This window comes from Drosophila ficusphila, unplaced genomic scaffold, assembly GCF_018152265.1.
Source record: "Drosophila ficusphila isolate 14025-0441.05 unplaced genomic scaffold, ASM1815226v1 contig_291, whole genome shotgun sequence".
In the NCBI taxonomy this organism is placed as follows: Eukaryota; Metazoa; Arthropoda; class Insecta; order Diptera; family Drosophilidae; genus Drosophila; species Drosophila ficusphila.
This window is the reverse complement of record NW_025064195.1, coordinates 90558-108788: the sequence shown is the minus strand read 5'-3', so window position 1 is coordinate 108788 and position 18231 is coordinate 90558. Positions and strand designations below refer to the sequence as shown.

The window sequence follows — 18231 nt, the reverse complement described above, 5'->3', positions numbered from 1 at the left end:
TTTTCATAAATTACAGAGCGGCCTGGCTTTATTAACATTGAAAGTTATATGGTCTGAAAACTTGAGTTTTCGGTCCAGAAGGATGCCAAGGTCAAAAACTTGATGAATTATTTTCAACACCTGACCACCAAGAGTATATGTGGCGTACTGTGGTTTGAATCGAAATAATATCATGACATAACCTAGTGCTATTTAAGTCCAACAAGCTTTCACAACACAATGTTTGAAAAACGTTTAGATCTAATTGTAAGTCTGATTTGCCAGAAAGAGAATAATGGACAACTTTATATTGGCAAAGCGTAAAACCGTCATTTTAAAAAAACTTATATATGAATTAAGCCTTTTTTTTCAGGGATTTTCGAAGCCTCCTTTTACTGATCGTGACCTTTTTTGCACTTTTGCTTAGTGATGCAACATTGGCATGATAATCAACTTAACTGCTGTTGAAACCCCAATTCAAGCATGGTTTTTTTAATTTCAAGGTATTTTATCTTGGAACATATAAAAAGGGGCCCGTTCGATTTGACTTCTAATATAAGTTGTCATAAAAATGACGATCGCATTTAAAACCGCGCTCGGTGCTTTTCTTTTACTTGGACTAGTGGTATCCAGCTTGGGTCAAGTATGGAATGAAGTCCCAACGATTGAGCAGTTTCAGTCACAGTCAAATCAGGTAATAATCCGAGTGCAACTCAGTTAAAAGTGAGCTAAGTCCTCAATAAAATGTTATATTTTAATACCAGAACTATGGAAAAGGAGACCAAAATCCGGAAAGCTCTGCCCTATCGCAATATCAATCGCAGAGAAATGTGAAGTTTGTGCCAACTCTCCAACCGAGACCCCTGCAGTTACAGCCCGTAAATTTTAAAAAGGAGCTACCTTTTTTGCCTTACGATGTTATCCGGGCACCAGTACTGGACATTAATCCACGCCCGTTGCTTGTGCAACCAGACTCGCAATTGATTTTAAAATATCAAATCGACTCTGCAAATCAGTTGAGGAAATCAATTCAGTCCGAGTTAAATTCACTTAGGGATCAGAACAGGATCCAACAATCCATTATAAATCAGTTAAAGTCACAGGAACCCGTTCCAATGGGAAAATCAATTCAGTCCGAGTTAAAATCACTCAGGGAACAGAACAAAATCCAACAAGCCATTATAAATCAGTTAAAGCCACAGGAACCCATTCCAATTTTTTTCAGCTCCCAGCCAAAACCAAAACCAATCAATTACCTACTTCCATCGCTACCCGGGACAGCACAGCCTCGAACACCTCAGAATTCCCGGTACCCAGTCCCCCCAATACATCCTGATTATATCGGTTATTTTGGTGTAGACAGAAATAGAGAAATAGATACTGCTCTTTTGGAAAAGCAGTTGAAACTTATGAGGACCCTTCGACAACTTACCCAAAAACGTATTGCTTTTAACGAAAAGAAAATGTCTTTAACGCCTTCAGAAAGAATCTCACAAAAACCGAGTGGACGAACGCAATCAAAGTCCCAATTAAACTCTCAGTTACTAGGATCACTGTATCAAACACAGGATCAATTAAACTCACAATCCAACTCTCAATCTCAATCCCAGTTTAACTCAGGAGCATCTGATATCAATTCCCAGTCACAGACTCAATCAAACATTCAATCACCCGTCTTTCTGTTACCGGCTCAATCAAATGTCCAATCGCAGTCACAATTGAACTCTCAGTTATTAGGTTTAAACTCTCAATCACAGGATCAATCAAACTTACAATCGTCTGGCTCACTGCCTTACTCTCAATTTCAATCCCAGTTAAACTCAGGAGCATCTGATATCAATTCGCAGTCACAGACTCAATCAAACATTCAATCACCCTACTTTCTGTTACCGGCTCCATCAAATGTCCAATCGCAGTCACAATTAAACTCTCAGTTATTAGGATTAAACTCCCAATCACAGGGTCAATCAAACTTACAATCGTCTGGCTCACTGCCTTACTCTCAATTTCAATCCCAGTTAAACTCAGGAGCATCTGATATCAATTCGCAGTCACAGACTCAATCAAACATTCAATCACCCTACTTTTTGTTACCGGCTCCATCAAATGTCCAATCGCAGTCACAATTGAACTCTCAGTTATTAGGATTAAACTCCCAATCACAGGATCAATCAAACTTACAATCGTCTGGCTCACTGCCTTACTCTCAATTTCAATCCCAGTTAAACTCAGGAGCATCTGATATCAATTCGCAGTCACAGACTCAATCAAACATTCAATCACCCTACTTTCTGTTACCGGCTCCATCAAATGTCCAATCGCAGTCACAATTAAACTCTCAGTTATTAGGATTAAACTCCCAATCACAGGATCAATCAAACTTACAATCGTCTGGCTCACTGCCTTACTCTCAATTTCAATCTCAGTTAAACTCAGGAGCATCTGATATCAATCAGCAGTCACAGACTCAATTAAACAATCCATCAGATTTATTTTGGATACCGGCTCGATCAAATGTCCAATCGCAGTCACAATTGAACTCTCAGTTATTAGGATTAAACTCCCAATCACAGGGTCAATCAAACTTACAATCGTCTGGCTCACTGCCTTACTCTCAATTTCAATCCCAGTTAAACTCAGGAGCATCTGATATCAATCAGCAGTCACAGACTCAATTAAACAATCCATCAGATTTATTTTGGATACCGGCTCGATCAAATGTCCAATCGCAGTCACAATTGAACTCTCAGTTATTAGGATTAAACTCCCAATCACAGGATCAATCAAACTTGCAATCGTCTGGATCACTGTCTAACTCTCAATTTCAATCCCAGTTAAACTCAGGAGCATCTGATATCAATTCCCAGTCACAGATTCAATCAAACATTCAATCACCCTACCTTCCTCAACTATCACCTTCACAAATAATATTGTTACCCCGAGAATCATTGCTGTCCCTGGCTCAATCAAACATTCAATTGCTATCAGAATTGAATTCTCAGTTATTAGGATCAAAGTCTCAATCACAGGTTCAATCAAACTTACAATCGTCTGGATCACTGCCTTACTCTCAATTTCAATCCCAGTTAAACTCAGGAGCATCTGATATCAATTCCCAGTCACAGACTCAATCAAACAATCAATCACCCGACTTTCTGTTACCGGCTCAATCAAATGTCCAATCGCAGTCACAATTGAACTCTCAGTTATTAGGATTAAACTCCCAATCACAGGTTCAATCAAACTTACAATCGTCTGGGTCTAACTTTCAATCTCAATCACAGTTGAACTCAGGAGCTGATATTAATTCCCAGACTCAGTCTCAGTCAAACTTTTAATCACTTAACCTGCCGTTCCCGGCTCAGCAAATAGCAAATCGCAGTTGCAATCAATCTCACACCCTCGATCACAGTTTCAATCAAGTTCCCCACATATACACAAAAAAAGGGGCTAAAACTGAATTTTTATTGATTGGCTAAAAAAAAAAATTGTTTTCTAAATTTGTTTGTATTTTGTGTTGTAATGTTTTTATAAAAGCTTAAAAAAAAATTTTTTAATATACTTTTCCTGTATTTAGTTGCTTTAAAAAATGATTTCAAAGTTTGTATGATTTCGAAACTTGTTTTTCAATAAATAAACATTATTGATCTTCATAATAACGATTTTTTTACTGGTTCACCTAAGGACAGACTTAAAGCACTTAACTGTGTTATAAAATTGCTTGCCGATTTTTTTTTTTTTAATTACAGCTGATTATATAATGACAAGCGATAAAAGCCATAGCACAGCTTATTACCATGTCTTTTTAATTTCACGGTCTTATATCAGCCATCCTATAAAAGGGTCTTGTTCGATCCGTCCTGCAAAGTGGATATAAAACCAGCATGCGACTCGCTTTCTACACAGCGCTCCTTGTGCTCTTAGCACTTTACCAAGTGGTACCAAGTTCTGCGCTTTTAGGTAACTTTGAGGTTCTAGGCTCCAGCTATCGAACCAAAGGGCCAGATAATGGGATTTTATTTTTTCTCTAGCGCTACTTAAACCAGTGACATTTCTAACGGAGGGCGACATCATATCTGACGCCAAGCTAAATACGGTAAGTAAAACTTATTATATATATCTACTAAGGTATTTGGTACAGTTTGGTTCAAATTCAACTAACAAAACTGTTGGTATTACAGAATCTGTAGAGTACACCTTCAATTCGGTTTCTCACTGTGACCCCGAAAATTTCATTAAAGTTTTAATTTCTTTGGAAGGCGTATCAGTGACAGTCCTTGTATTAAATCTATATCCCACTGTTTTTCTAGCCAGGATTGATCGAAAAGTACGGATATCCCGCAGAAACGCACTACGCCTTCACAGAGGATGGGTACAGGCTATGCATACATAGAATTCCTAGGCCTGGAGCCACAGCAGTTTTATTGGTCCATGGTTTAATGTGCAGCTCAGCTTCATGGGTGCAGTTTGGACCTTCAAGTGGTCTGGCCTACATTCTGTATCGAAAGGGATTTGACGTCTGGATGCTCAACACCAGGGGTAATATTTACTCGACGTTCCGCAACAATGTCCAAAAGAGCGAAAAGGACTTCTGGGACTTCTCCTTCCACGAGGTCGGCAAGTACGATATACCCGCTGCCATAGATTTGGTCGTGCTAAAGACCGGCCAGCCGAGTATCCAGGTTATTGGACACTCCCAAGGATCCACCGCCTTCTTTGCAATGAGCAGTGAGAGACCGGAATATGCCCTCAAGGTGAAGTTGATGCAATGCCTGTCTCCAACGGTCTTACTGCGTAGGGCCATCAGTCCTGTTCTGAAGTTCATAAGATTTTTCAAGGGCGGATTTGGGGTAAGTAATAGTAGGTAAGGGAAAATTAAAAAAATTTAACTAAATAATGGTAGTTTATTTCGACATTTTTAAAATTATTTTAAATACGGGAAAATAACTTATAGCAACCATTAAAAAAAAATTAAAATTAAAATAGTGAAAATATTGAAACGATAATAATGTTTGTGTAATTGTGTAATTTTTTAATTCACGGTAAAAATATTAAAGTATTTGCGTATCTTCGTAAATAATATGCAACGTGTTCATTCTTCGTAGTTTTCAGAGCATTACATTATTTAATATACTTCGAAATAGTATAGCCAGGGAACAGCATAAAGTTATGAAAAAGTATATGTTCTTTATTATTCAATTTTTATATAATTTGTTCTTCTTATTTCATTAAAGATGATGATAAATCTGTTGGGCGGGTACAAGATCGCTGTAACCAACAAGCTTATTGGAATGTTCAAAAATCTCATCTGCTCCCACTCAATAACGAGTCGCATTTGCGCCACCTTTGAATTTGTGACCTGCGGCTTCAACTGGAGGAGCTTCAATGAGGTAAAACATTGATATCCCTACAACTTAATTTCAATGTATAAACGAATTTGTATTACTAATAGACACTCACCCCGATTCTGGAAGGACACGCCTCGCAAGGAGGCTCCGCCAGGCAGGTGCTCCATTTAGCCCAGTTGGTCGGCCAAGATTCTTTCATTCGTTATGATTATGGAGGTCTCCTGAATCGCATCAGGTACCAAAGCCCGCAGCCACCAGCTTACAACCTCTCGCAGGCAATCAGCAAAGTGGCCCTTCATCATGGAGGTGGCGATTGGCTGGGATCCGATGAGGATGTAAAGAATCTTGAGGCGAGCCTCCCGAACGTCATCGAAAGCAGGAAAGTTGCCGCCGAAGGATTCTCCCACTTCGACTTCACAATCTCGCAGGACGCTCAGACCTTGGTCTATGATCGGGTGGTTGAAATCTGTGACTCGAACCGCTAGATGTTGGAGAACACATTATTAATTTTAGCTGTGTAACAGCTTTGGAGTTTGGGAATCCAATTTATTTAATAACTCTGAATTAAATAAAACAAGTTTCACCATGATCTGTGTTTAAAATGTATTATTATATATATGTAGGCATAAAAAAAAAAAACTTGTGTAGGGGAAAAACGTTAATTTTGGGAAACTAATGCTGAAACAGAATTTCTTCTTATTTAAAATACTAAATAAACTAAGGTGTTCTTTTTGACCTAAAATGAGTCAAGCTGTTGCCAACTAAGATTAGGTTAGTTAACATATTTTTTAATGTTAAGCTTTGCTGAAGAAAGTTTTGGAATAAAAAGAATACTTACTCAATGAAATCCCTTTAATTTATTTTTAAAATATTTTATTTCTTTATTCTATTAAAGAAGTTTTTGTTACTCTAAACACATAGTTCTCAAATGTTTGTCCATCCCAACTTTGCAATCTAAATCGTCTATGTTTTGGGATAATGGGCATTTTTTTAATGGCTAATTTATAAATTGACACTTTCAAAAACTTATACAAGGAGTAAAACCTATTTCAAGGAGTTTTAAGCCTTTTTTTCCTGATCGTAACCTTTTTTTACAGTTTTGCTAAGTGATGCAACATAGGCATGACAATTAACTTAACTGCTGTTGAAACCCCAATTCAAGCATGGAGTTTTGAATTTCAAGGTACTTTATCTCCGAACCTATAAAAAAGGGGCCCGTTCGATTTGCCTTCTAAAGTAAGCTTTCATCAAAATGACGATCGCATTTAAAACCGCGATCGGTGCTTTTCTTTACTTGGACTAGTGGTATCCAGCTTAAGTCAAGAATGGAATGAAGTGGCATCGAATGAGCAGTTACAGTCACAGTCAAATCAGGTAATAATCCGAGTGCAACCCAGTTAAAATTGAGCTAAGTCCTCAATGCAATGTTATATTTCAAAACCAGAACTATGGAAATGAAGACCAAAATCCGGAAAGCTCTGCCCAATCACAATTTCAATCGCAAAGAAATGTGAAGTTCCTACCAGTAATTGTAAATAAGGAGCTGCCTGTTTGGCCTTACGATGTTATCCGGAAACCAGAATTGATCTTAAATGAACCACAATTACCGAATATCGCCGACAGTTATCCTCGACCTTTGCTTCTGCTACCAGACCCTAGATTGGTCGTAAGATTTCAAATCAGTACTGTAAATCAATTGAGAAAATCAATTCTGTCCGAGCTAAATTCACTTAGGGAACAGAACAGGCTCCAAAAAGTCATTATAAATATGTTAAAACCGCAGGAACCCATTCCAATAATAGGTTTTATTAGTTCCCAGCCAAAACCACCAAGCCAGTACACCATTTTTCAATCTCAAACACCTCAGAATACGAATTCGACTGTGAAACCCACTCTTACGAAGCCAGTCCCACGCATTTTACCACTTACACTATCTGATTATCATTTGGAAATGGACAGAAACAGGGAAATTTATATTGCTCTATTGGAAAAGAAGTTGGAACTTCTGAATAATCTTCGAAAATACGCCCAAAAGCCTATTGCTTTTAACACAAAGAAAATATATTATCCGTTACAACCGAACTCACAGTCACAGTCTCAATTACAAGCCAAGTTAAGCACACAGTCGACATTACCACTTACCAATTCAGATACACTTCAGTCATCTGGGTCTTCGTCGCAACCAAACTCAAAGTCGGTAGACTCACTGACCCCGTTAGAATGGAAAGCATTGTTAAAATCTTTGACTTCCAAATCACTATCTAACTTCATAAAAGATCAGTCCAATCTCCAGTCCCAGGCACAGTCACAATCCCAGACTCAATCAAACTCACAATTACCTCAAACTAATTCGCAATCGCAGGTGCTTTCAAACATTCCACTTCCTATCCAATTCCCTTCACAAAGTATCTTATTACCAGAATTAAACTTACAATCATTGGAGCCAACCAATCTGCGGCCACCTTCAAATTTAAAAACTCCTATCTTTACCTTCCCAACGACTTCAGAAACTAACATAAAACAGCCGACAGAACAATCGCAATCGCAGCTACAATCAAACTCTCAGTTATTAGAATCAGAGTCTCAACCAGTGATTCAATCAAATTCACAACCGACTGGCTCACCGTTTAGCTCCCAACCTCAATATCAATTAAACTCAGGACCATTTGATATCAATTCCCAGTCACAGACACAATCAAACATTCAATCAACCAACCTGCCGATCCAACCTCAATCAAATGACCAATCGCTGTTACAATTGAACTCTCAATTGTTAGGATCTAAGTACCAATCACAGGATCAACCAAACTTACAACCGACTGGGTCACCGTTTAGCTCACAACCTCAATATCAATTAAACTCAGGAGCATCTGATATCAATTCCCAGTCACAGACTCAATCAAACATTCAATCACCCGACTTGCCGTTACCGGCTCAATTGAACTCTCAACTATTAGGATCAAAGTCTCAACCAGAGGAAAGACCAAATTCACAACCGACTGGCTCCCCGTTTAGCTCACAACCTCAAAATCAATTAAACTCAAGACCATTTGATATCAATTCCCAGTCACAGACTCAATCAAACATTCAATCACCCAACCTGCCGATCCAACCTCAATCAAATGACCAATCGCTGTTACAATTGAACTCGCAATTATTAGGATCTAAGTCTCAATCACAGGATCAACCAAACTTACAACCGAGTGGGTCACCGTTTAGCTCTCAACCCCAATATCAATTAAACTCAGGACCATCTGATATCAATTCCCAGTCACAGACTCAATCAAACACTCAATCACCCAACCTGCCGATCCAACCTCAATCAAATGACCAATCGCTGTTACAATTGAACTCTCAATTATTAGCATCAAAGTTTCAATTACAGGATCAACCAAACTTCCAACCAACTGGGTCACCGTTTAGCACTCAGCCTCAATATCAATTAAACTCAGTAGCATCTGATATCAATTCCCAGTCACAGACTCAATCAAACATTCAATCACCCAACCTGCCGATCCAACCTCAATCAAATGACCAATCGCTGTTACAATTGAACTCTCAATTATTCGGATCTAAGTCTCAATCACAGGATCAACCAAACTTACAACCGAGTGGGTCACCGTTTAGCTCTCAACCCCAATATCAATTAAACTCAGGACTATCTGATATCAATTCCCAGTCACAGACTCAATCAAACACTCAATCACCCAACCTGCCGATCCAACCTCAATCAAATGACCAATCGCTGTTACAATTGAACTCTCAATTATTAGGATCTAAGTCTCAATCACAGGATCAACCAAACTTACAACCGAGTGGGTCACCGTTTAGCTCTCAACCCAAATATCAATTAAACTCAGGACCATCTGATATCAATTCCCAGTCACAGACTCAATCAAACACTCAATCACCCAACCTGCCGATCCAACCTCAATCAAATGACCAATCGCTGTTACAATTGAACTCTCAATTATTAGCATCAAAGTCTCAATTACAGGATCAACCAAACTTCCAACCAACTGGGTCACCGTTTAGCACTCAGCCTCAATATCAATTAAACTCAGTAGCATCTGATATCAATTCCCAGTCACAGACTCAATCAAACATTCAATCACCCAACCTGCCGATCCAACCTCAATCAAATGACCAATCGCTGTTACAATTGAACTCTCAATTATTAGGATCTAAGTCTCAATCACAGGATCAACCAAACTTACAACCGACTGGGTCACCGTTTAGCTCCCAACCTCAATATCAATTAAACTCAGGACCATCTGATATCAATTCCCAGTCACAGACTCAATCAAACACTCAATCACCCAACCTGCCGATCCAACCTCAAACAAATGACCAATCGCTGTTACAATTGAACTCTCAATTATTCGGATCTAAGTCTCAATCACAGGATCAACCAAACTTACAACCGAGTGGGTCACCGTTTAGCTCTCAACCCCAATATCAATTAAACTCAGGACTATCTGATATCAATTCCCAGTCACAGACTCAATCAAACATTCAATCACCCAACCTGCCGATCCAACCTCAATCAAATGACCAATCGCTGTTACAATTGAACTCTCAATTATTAGGATCTAAGTACCAATCACAGGATCAACCAAACTTACAACCGACTGGGTCACCGTTTAGCTCACAACCTCAATATCAATTAAACTCAGGACCATCTGATATCAATTCCCAGTCACAGACTCAATCATACACTCAATCACCCAACCTGCCGATCCAACCTCAATCAAATGACCAATCGCTGTTACAATTGAACTCTCAATTATTCGGATCTAAGTCTCAATCACAGGATCAACCAAACTTACAACCGAGTGGGTCACCGTTTAGCTCTCAACCCCAATATCAATTAAACTCAGGAGCATCTGATATCAATTCCCAGTCACAGACTCAATCAAACACTCAATCACCCAACCTGCCGATCCAACCTCAATCAAATGACCAATCGCTGTTACAATTGAACTCTCAATTATTAGGATCTAAGTACCAATCACAGGATCAACCAAACTTACAACCGACTGGGTCACCGTTTAGCTCACAACCTCAATATCAATTAAACTCAGGACCATCTGATATCAATTCCCAGTCACAGACTCAATCAAACACTCAATCACCCAACCTGCCGATCCAACCTCAATCAAATGACCAATCGCTGTTACAATTGAACTCTCAATTATTCGGATCTAAGTCTCAATCACAGGATCAACCAAACTTACAACCGAGTGGGTCACCGTTTAGCTCTCAACCCCAATATCAATTAAACTCAGGACTATCTGATATCAATTCCCAGTCACAGACTCAATCAAACATTCAATCACCCAACCTGCCGATCCAACCTCAATCAAATGACCAATCGCTGTTACAATTGAACTCTCAATTATTAGCATCAAAGTCTCAATTACAGGATCAACCAAACTTCCAACCAACTGGGTCACCGTTTAGCACTCAGCCTCAATATCAATTAAACTCAGTAGCATCTGATATCAATTCCCAGTCACAGACTCAGTCAAACGTTCAATCACCCAACCTGCCGATCCAACCTCAATCAAATGTCCAATCGCAGTCCCAATTGAACTCTGAATTATTAGGATCAAGGCCTCAATTACAGGATCCATCAAACTTTCAATCGTCTGGGCCACCGTCTAGCTCTCAATCTCAATTCCAGTTAAGCTCAGGAGCATCTAAAGCTTTGCAATCGCAGACTCAGTCAAACGTTCAATCACCCAATCTGCCGTTACCGGCTCAATCAAATGTCCAATCGCAGTCCCAATTGAACTCTGAGTTATTAGGATCAAGGCCTCAATTCCAGGATCAATCAAACTTACAATCGTCTGGGTCACCGTCTAGCTCTCAATCTCAATTCCAGTTAAGCTCAGGAGCATCTAAAACTTCGCAATCACAGACTCAGTCAAACGTTCAATCACCCAATCTGCCGTTACCGGCTCAATCAAATGTCCAATCGCAGTCCCAATTGAACTCTGAGTTATTAGGATCAATCCCTCAATTACAGGATCAATCAAACTTACAATCGTCTGGGTCACCGTCTAGCTCTCCATCTCAATTCCAGATAAGCTCAGCAGCATCTACAACCTCGCAATCACAGACTCAGTCAAACGTTCAATCACCCAATCTGCCGTTACCGGCTCAATCAAATGTCCAATCGCAATCCCAATTGAACTCTGAGTTATCAGGATCAAGGCCTCAATTACAGGATCAATCAAACTTACAATCGTCTGGGTCACCGTCTAGCTCTCAATCTCAATTCCAGTTAAGCTCAGGAGCATCTAAAACTTCGCAATCACAGACTCAGTCAAACGTTCAATCACCCAATCTGCCGTTACCGGCTCAATCAAATGTCCAATCGCAGTCCCAATTGAACTCTGAGTTATTAGGATCAATCCCTCAACTACAGGATCAATCAAACTTGCAATCGTCTGGGTCACCGTCTAGCTCTCCATCTCAATTGCCGTTAAAGTCAGCAGGATCTACAACTTCGCAATCACAGACTCAGTCAAACGTTCAATCACCCAATCTGCCGTTACCGGCTCAATCAAATGTCCAATCGCAGTCCCAATTGAACTCTGAGTTATTAGGATCAATCCCTCAATTACAGGATCAATCAAACTTACAATCGTCTGGGTCACCGTCTAGCTCTCCATCTCAATCCCAGATAAGCTCAGCAGCATCTACAACTTCGCAATCACTGACTCAGTCAAACGTTCAATCACCCAATCTGCCGTTACCGGCTCAATCAAATGTCCAATCGCAATCCCAATTGAACTCTGAGTTATCAGGATCAAGGCCTCAATTACAGGATCAATCAAACTTACAATCGTCTGGGTCACCGTCTAGCTCTCAATCTCAATTCCAGTTAAGCTCAGGAGCATCTAAAACTTCGCAATCACAGACTCAGTCAAACGTTCAATCACCCAATCTGCCGTTACCGGCTCAATCAAATGTCCAATCGCAGTCCCAATTGAACTCTGAGTTATTAGGATCAATCCCTCAATTACAGGATCAATCAAACTTACAATCGTCTGGGTCACCGTCTAGCGCTCAATCTCAATCCCAACATGACACAGGAGCATCTGAAATCAATTCCCAGTCACAGACTCAATCAAACATTCAATCACCTGTCCTGCCCTCCCCTGCTCAGTCAAACGTTCAATCACCCGAACTACCGTTACCGGCTCAATCAAATGTCCAATCGCAGTCCCAATTGAACTCTGAGTTATTAGGATCAAGCCCTCAATTACAGGATCAATCAAACTTACAATCGTCTGGGTCACCGTCTAGCTCTCAATCTCAATTCCAGTTAAGCTCAGGAGCATCTAAAACTTCGCAATCACAGACTCAGTCAAACGTTCAATCACCCAATCTGCCGTTACCGGCTCAATCAAATGTCCAATCGCAGTCCCAATTGAACTCTGAGTTATTAGGATCAATCCCTCAACTACAGGATCAATCAAACTTGCAATCGTCTGGGTCACCGTCTAGCTCTCCATCTCAATTGCCGTTAAAGTCAGCAGGATCTACAACTTCGCAATCACAGACTCAGTCAAACGTTCAATCACCCAATCTGCCGTTACCGGCTCAATCAAATGTCCAATCGCAGTCCCAATTGAACTCTGAGTTATTAGGATCAAGCCCTCAATTACAGGATCAATCAAACTTACAACCGACTGGGTCACCGTTAAGCTCTCAACCTCAACATCAATTAAACTCAGTAGCATCTGATATCAATTCCCAGCCACAGACTCAGTCAAACGTTCAATCACCCAATCTTCCGTTACCGGCTCAATCAAATGTCCAATCGCAGTCCCAATTGAACTCTGAGTTATTAGGATCAATCCCTCAACTACAGGATCAATCAAACTTGCAATCGTCTGGGTCACCGTCTAGCTCTCCATCTCAATTGCCGTTAAAGTCAGCAGCATCTACAACTTCGCAATCACAGACTCAGTCAAACGTTCAATCACCCAATCTGCCGTTACCGGCTCAATCAAATGTCCAATCGCAGTCCCAATTGAACTCTGAGTTATTAGGATCAATCCCTCAACTACAGGATCAATCAAACTTGCAATCGTCTGGGTCACCGTCTACCTTTCCATCTCAATTGCCGTTAAAGTCAGCAGCATCTACAACTTCGCAATCACAGACTCAGTCAAACGTTCAATCACCCAATCTGCCGTTACCGGCTCAATCAAATGTCCAATCGCAGTCCCAATTGAACTCTGAGTTATTAGGATCAAGCCCTCAATTGCAGGATCAATCAAACTTACAATCATCTGAGTTACCGTCTAGCTCTCCATCTGAGTTCCCGTTAAACTCAGCAGCATCTACAACTTCGCAATCACGGACTCATTCAAACGTTCAATCACCCAATCTGCCGTTACCGGCTCAATCAAATGTCCAATCGCAATCCCAATTGAACTCTGAGTTATCAGGATCAAGCCCTCAATTACAGGATCAATCAAACTTGCAATCGTCTGGATCACCGTCTAGCTCTCAATCTCAATTCCAGTTAAGCTCAGGAGCATCACAGACTCAGTCAAACGTTCAATCACCGAATCTGCCGTTACCGGCTCAATCAAATGTCCAATCGCAGTCCCAATTGAACTCTGAGTTATTAGGATCAATCCCTCAATTACAGGATCAATCAAACTTACAATCGTCTGGGTCACCGTCTAGCGCTCAATCTCAATCGCAGCTTGACACAGGAGCATCTGAAATCAATTCTCAGTCACAGACTCAATCAAACATTCAATCACCTGTCCTGCCCTTCCCTGCTCAGTCAAACGTTCAATCACCCGAACTACCGTTACCGGCTCAATCAAATGTCCAATCGCAGTCACAATTGAACTCGCAGTTATTAGGATTAAACTCCCAATCACAGAATCAATCAAATTTAGAACCGTCTGGGACACCGTCTAGCTTTCAATCTCAATTTCAATCGCATTTAAATTCAGGAGCATCTAAAACATCACAGACACAAACTCAGTTAAACGTTCAATCACCCAATCTGGCTCAAACAAATGCCCAATTGCAGTCACAGGTTAATTCTCATTTATTAGGACCCATATCTCAATCACAGATCCAATCAAACTCACAATTGTCTGAGGCACCGTCTAGCTCTCAATCTCAATCCGAGTTAAGCTCAGGAGCATCTAAAACTTCGCAATCACAGATTCTGTCAAACATTCCATCACCCGAACTGCCGTTCCCGGCTCAATCAAATGTCCAATCGCAGTCACAAGTGAACTCCAAGTTATTAGGACTACAGTCGCAATCACAGAATCAATCAAATTTAGAATCGTCTGGGTCACCTTCTAGCTCTCAATCTCATTCCCAGTTAAACTCGGATGCATCTAAAACCAATTTGCATTCCCAGGCTCAGTCAATCGTTCCATCTCCCGAACTGCCGTTACCGGCTCAATCAAATGTCCAATCGCAGTCCCAATTGAACTCTCAGTTATTAGGACCGAAATTCCAATCACAGAATCAATCAAACTCACAATTGTCTGAGGCACCGTCTAGCTCTCAATCTCCATCCCAGTTAAGCTCAGGAGCATCTAAAACTTCACAATCACAGACTCAGTCAAACGTTCAATTACACAATCTGCCGTTACCGGCTCAATCAAATGTCCAATCGCAATCCCAATTGAACTCTGAGTTATCAGGATCAAGGCCTCAATTACAGGATCAATCAAACTTACAATCGTCTGGGTCACCGTCTAGCTCTCAATCTCAATTCCAGTTAAGCTCAGGAGCATCTAAAACTTCGCAATCACAGACTCAGTCAAACATTCAATCACCCAATATGCCGTTACCGGCTCAATCAAACGTCCAATCACAGTCACAATTTAGTTCTCAGTTATTAGGACCAAAATCTCAACCACAGGATACATCAAACTCACATTTGGCTGGGCCAGCGACTAGCTTTCAATCTCAATCCCAACATGACACAGGAGAATCTGGCAACAATTCGCAGTATCAGACTCAATCAAACACTCAATCACATGACACTGCTCAATCAAACATCCAATCGCAGTCACAATTGAACTCTCAGTTATTAGGAACAAAATCTCAATCACAGGATCCATCAAACTCACATTTGGCTGGGTCACCGTCTAGCTCTCAATCTCAATCCCAGTTAAGCTCAGGGGCATCTGATATCAATTCGCAGTCACAGACTCAATTAAAAATTCAATCACCCGACCTGCCGTTCTCGGCTCAATCAAATATCCAAACACAGTCACAATTGAACTCTAAGTTATTAGACTTGCGATTCCAAGCGCAGTCCCAATCAAACCCTCAATCGATCGCAAAGGAACCAGTGGCTGCAATTAGTCTTCAACCACAACCTGGAAAACAAAACAGTCCATTGTTAGAATTACCGTATAACTCGAATCAATCACAAACAGTAGATTTAAAGCCTGCCAAAAACAAAGTGGCTCTCTACAGTCCATCGAATCCACCACTATTCTTCTCGCAGGCCGACATTTTAGATGACTCAAAGCTAAAAACGGTTCGTTGAAATATAATATTTTATCCACAACCTAAGTATTTAGATGACGTTATCAAACTTAAATGATAGATTGACCTTGTTGAAAAATACGGTTATCCATCGGAGACATACTCGTTGAACTCAGAAGATGGCTATATTCTCAGCTTGCATCGGATTCCGCGTCCAGGAGCTCGACCCATTTTGCTGGTTCATGGTTTGATGTCCAGCTCGGCTTCGTGGGTGGAAATGGGCCCTCAGAATGGACTAGCCTACATCCTTTACCGAAACGGTTTCGATGTGTGGATGCTGAACGCCAGAGGCACCATATACTCCCGCGGGCACACTGGTCCTAAGTTGAAGCCACGAAAGTACTGGGACTTTTCGTTCCACGAGATCGGAAAGTTTGATGTACCCGCAGCCATTGATTTCGTCCTGAACCGCACTAACAAGCCGAAGATCCTATACATTGGACACTCCCAGGGTTCCACCGCCTTCTTTGTGATGTGCAGCGAAAGGCCAGGATATGCCGACAAAGTGGAACTCATGCAGGCTCTTTCACCAATGGTTTATCTCAAGGAAAACCGCAGTCCGGTCCTGAAGTTCCTTGGCATGTTTAAGGGAAAATTCGCGGTGAGTTAAGTTCATTTTTTTTTTTTTAAGTTTACCATACAAAAAATGTACTCCGAAATCTCTGGAGATTTTTTTTTGTGCATTTATATACTCTATGTATATATTTTTTGTTTTGCTATACACTTTTTCGGTTCATCTTTGCAGATGTTAATTAACTTACTTGGCGGATACGAGATTTCCTCAAAGAGCAAGCTAATCCATCAGTTCCATCAACACATTTGTTCCACTTCGGAAGTAGCGAGTGAAATCTGCGGCATCTTTGACTTTGTGCTCTGTGGATTCGACTGGCACGGCTTTAATAGGGTAAGTCCAAAATCAATCACTTAGTAATTGTATTATTTTCGAGTAAAATACCTCTTAGACCCTCACCCCAATTGTGGCTGCCCACGCTTCTCAAGGAGCCTCTGCGAAGCAAGTCTACCACTACGCCCAACTTCAACATGAAAATGGTTTCCACTATTACGACCATGGAGAAGCTCTGAATCGGGTTCGCTACCAATCCCCCGTACCACCGGCCTACAATCTGTCACGTGTGACATCAAAAGTGGTGATACACTACGGAGGAGGCGACTGGTTGGGAGCCGACTCAGATGTGCTCCTCCTGCAAGAGCGCCTTCCTAATCTTGTCGAGAGCCGAAAGGTGAAGTACGACGGCTTCTCCCACTTTGATTTCATGCTCTCGTCGAATGTCCGTTCGCTGCTCTACGATCACGTCGTAGCGCTCTTGCCAGTCATTAATAATTGACATTATTGAAGAACTAAGGGATTGACTTCTAGCATATTTTGCGGTTAATGTTCCAGTAAACGAATTAGCAAATACACAAAGCAACAATAGTCTTTGCAACTAAATGTAACATTAAACGTGAAAAAATAAACGAAATTAAATAAAGATTATATACTTTCTTTGCAAATATTTATTAAGAGTTCAAAAACTGGTAGTTTGCAACGGTATTTGCACAATATTTTTTAATTGTGTTAATTACGTAGCTTTTTATTTTTTTTTTCATAACAAATCTTTTCAAACAAATTAATTGTATAATCATTTAAGCCGTTTTAAAGAATGCAGACCTTTACATAATGATGGTCTCTCTGGGGTCCTGGCCACAAATTTACTGGCTGCACTGAGGCCCTGGGCCCTTTCCATCAACATCACTCACCGAACGAAGAGAAATCAATGCTTACGAGCAGCGCCAAAAATTTGCATATCCCTGGCCGCAGGCGTTTCCATAAATTTCGCATCCTGAACGCATATTTACACGCCGCGGGGCCAAGTTTTCAAATTAAGTTTGCAATCGAAATGAGGCGCGAGGAAGCCGGGACCAAGGCCTTAAATTGCTCACGTGTGTGACACATTTCTTTCGGCGGAGTCACGACAATGCCGGAAAAGCGGAAGCGGAAACGCGAAATGTGAAAAATGCGCAGAGCAAACAAAAGATGGCCGAGGGTGGTGGTGCGAAATCCAGGGCGGTGGAACGTGTCGCTTAACAGCTCCACGTACACACGCCGCGAGGCACAGGCCACCCACAAAATCAGCTCCACCACTGGCGCCTTAGCTATTTTCTATCTAGTTTTGTCTATTTTTAAAAGTAGAGAGGTTCACAGTTAAAATGTAAAAGAAAAACTTATAATCTAACTATAGTAAATTTATTGTTTATTTATTTAATGTTCAAAATTGTTTTGTTTTATTTTGTTGTTCAAAATTAAATATCATTTAAGCTCTAATAAAAAAGTAAAAAATAAAATTTA

General features: G+C 40.7%; 3 protein-coding genes across 3 annotated transcripts; all 3 read left to right on the top strand.

Moving 5' to 3' along the window:
• The first annotated feature begins 550 nt into the window (after window positions 1-550).
• On the top strand, window positions 551-3635 carry LOC108099998 (accessory gland protein Acp36DE-like). Its single transcript, XM_043207854.1, has 3 exons — window positions 551-673; window positions 744-2553; window positions 3214-3635. Exons 1-3 carry the CDS (start codon window positions 551-553, stop codon window positions 3315-3317), a joined length of 2037 nt encoding a protein of 678 aa, XP_043063789.1. The 3' UTR covers window positions 3318-3635.
• Window positions 3636-3822: 187 nt separating this feature from the next.
• On the top strand, window positions 3823-5916 carry LOC108100065 (lipase 1-like). Its single transcript, XM_017203800.1, has 5 exons — window positions 3823-3939; window positions 4011-4075; window positions 4290-4829; window positions 5214-5369; window positions 5432-5916. The coding sequence occupies exons 1-5, from the start codon at window positions 3864-3866 to the stop codon at window positions 5810-5812; spliced, it is 1218 nt and encodes a 405-aa protein (XP_017059289.1). The 5' UTR covers window positions 3823-3863; the 3' UTR covers window positions 5813-5916.
• Window positions 5917-6919: 1003 nt separating this feature from the next.
• On the top strand, window positions 6920-17379 carry LOC108099999 (mucin-16-like). Its single transcript, XM_043207853.1, has 5 exons — window positions 6920-6993; window positions 8373-15876; window positions 15946-16485; window positions 16630-16788; window positions 16847-17379. Exons 1-5 carry the CDS (start codon window positions 6920-6922, stop codon window positions 17228-17230), a joined length of 8661 nt encoding a protein of 2886 aa, XP_043063788.1. The 3' UTR covers window positions 17231-17379.
• Window positions 17380-18231: the final 852 nt, after the last annotated feature.

Bases quoted from the DNA above. Each gene is read 5' to 3' on its own strand.
- LOC108099998 (XM_043207854.1), top strand. From the start codon at position 551: ATGACGATCGCATTTAAAACCGCGCTCGGTGCTTTTCTTTTACTTGGA. The intron at 674-743 runs GTAATAATCCGA...TTTTAATACCAG, and splicing joins TTCAGTCACAGTCAAATCAG to AACTATGGAAAAGGAGACCA. The intron at 2,554-3,213 runs GTCAATCAAACT...CCCAATCACAGG, and splicing joins ATTAAACTCCCAATCACAGG to TTCAATCAAACTTACAATCG.
- LOC108100065 (XM_017203800.1), top strand. From the start codon at position 3,864: ATGCGACTCGCTTTCTACACAGCGCTCCTTGTGCTCTTAGCACTTTAC. The intron at 4,076-4,289 runs GTAAGTAAAACT...CTGTTTTTCTAG, and splicing joins CTGACGCCAAGCTAAATACG to CCAGGATTGATCGAAAAGTA. The intron at 5,370-5,431 runs GTAAAACATTGA...TATTACTAATAG, and splicing joins ACTGGAGGAGCTTCAATGAG to ACACTCACCCCGATTCTGGA.
- LOC108099999 (XM_043207853.1), top strand. From the start codon at position 6,920: ATGAACCACAATTACCGAATATCGCCGACAGTTATCCTCGACCTTTGC. The intron at 16,486-16,629 runs GTGAGTTAAGTT...TCATCTTTGCAG, and splicing joins TGTTTAAGGGAAAATTCGCG to ATGTTAATTAACTTACTTGG. The intron at 16,789-16,846 runs GTAAGTCCAAAA...AATACCTCTTAG, and splicing joins ACTGGCACGGCTTTAATAGG to ACCCTCACCCCAATTGTGGC.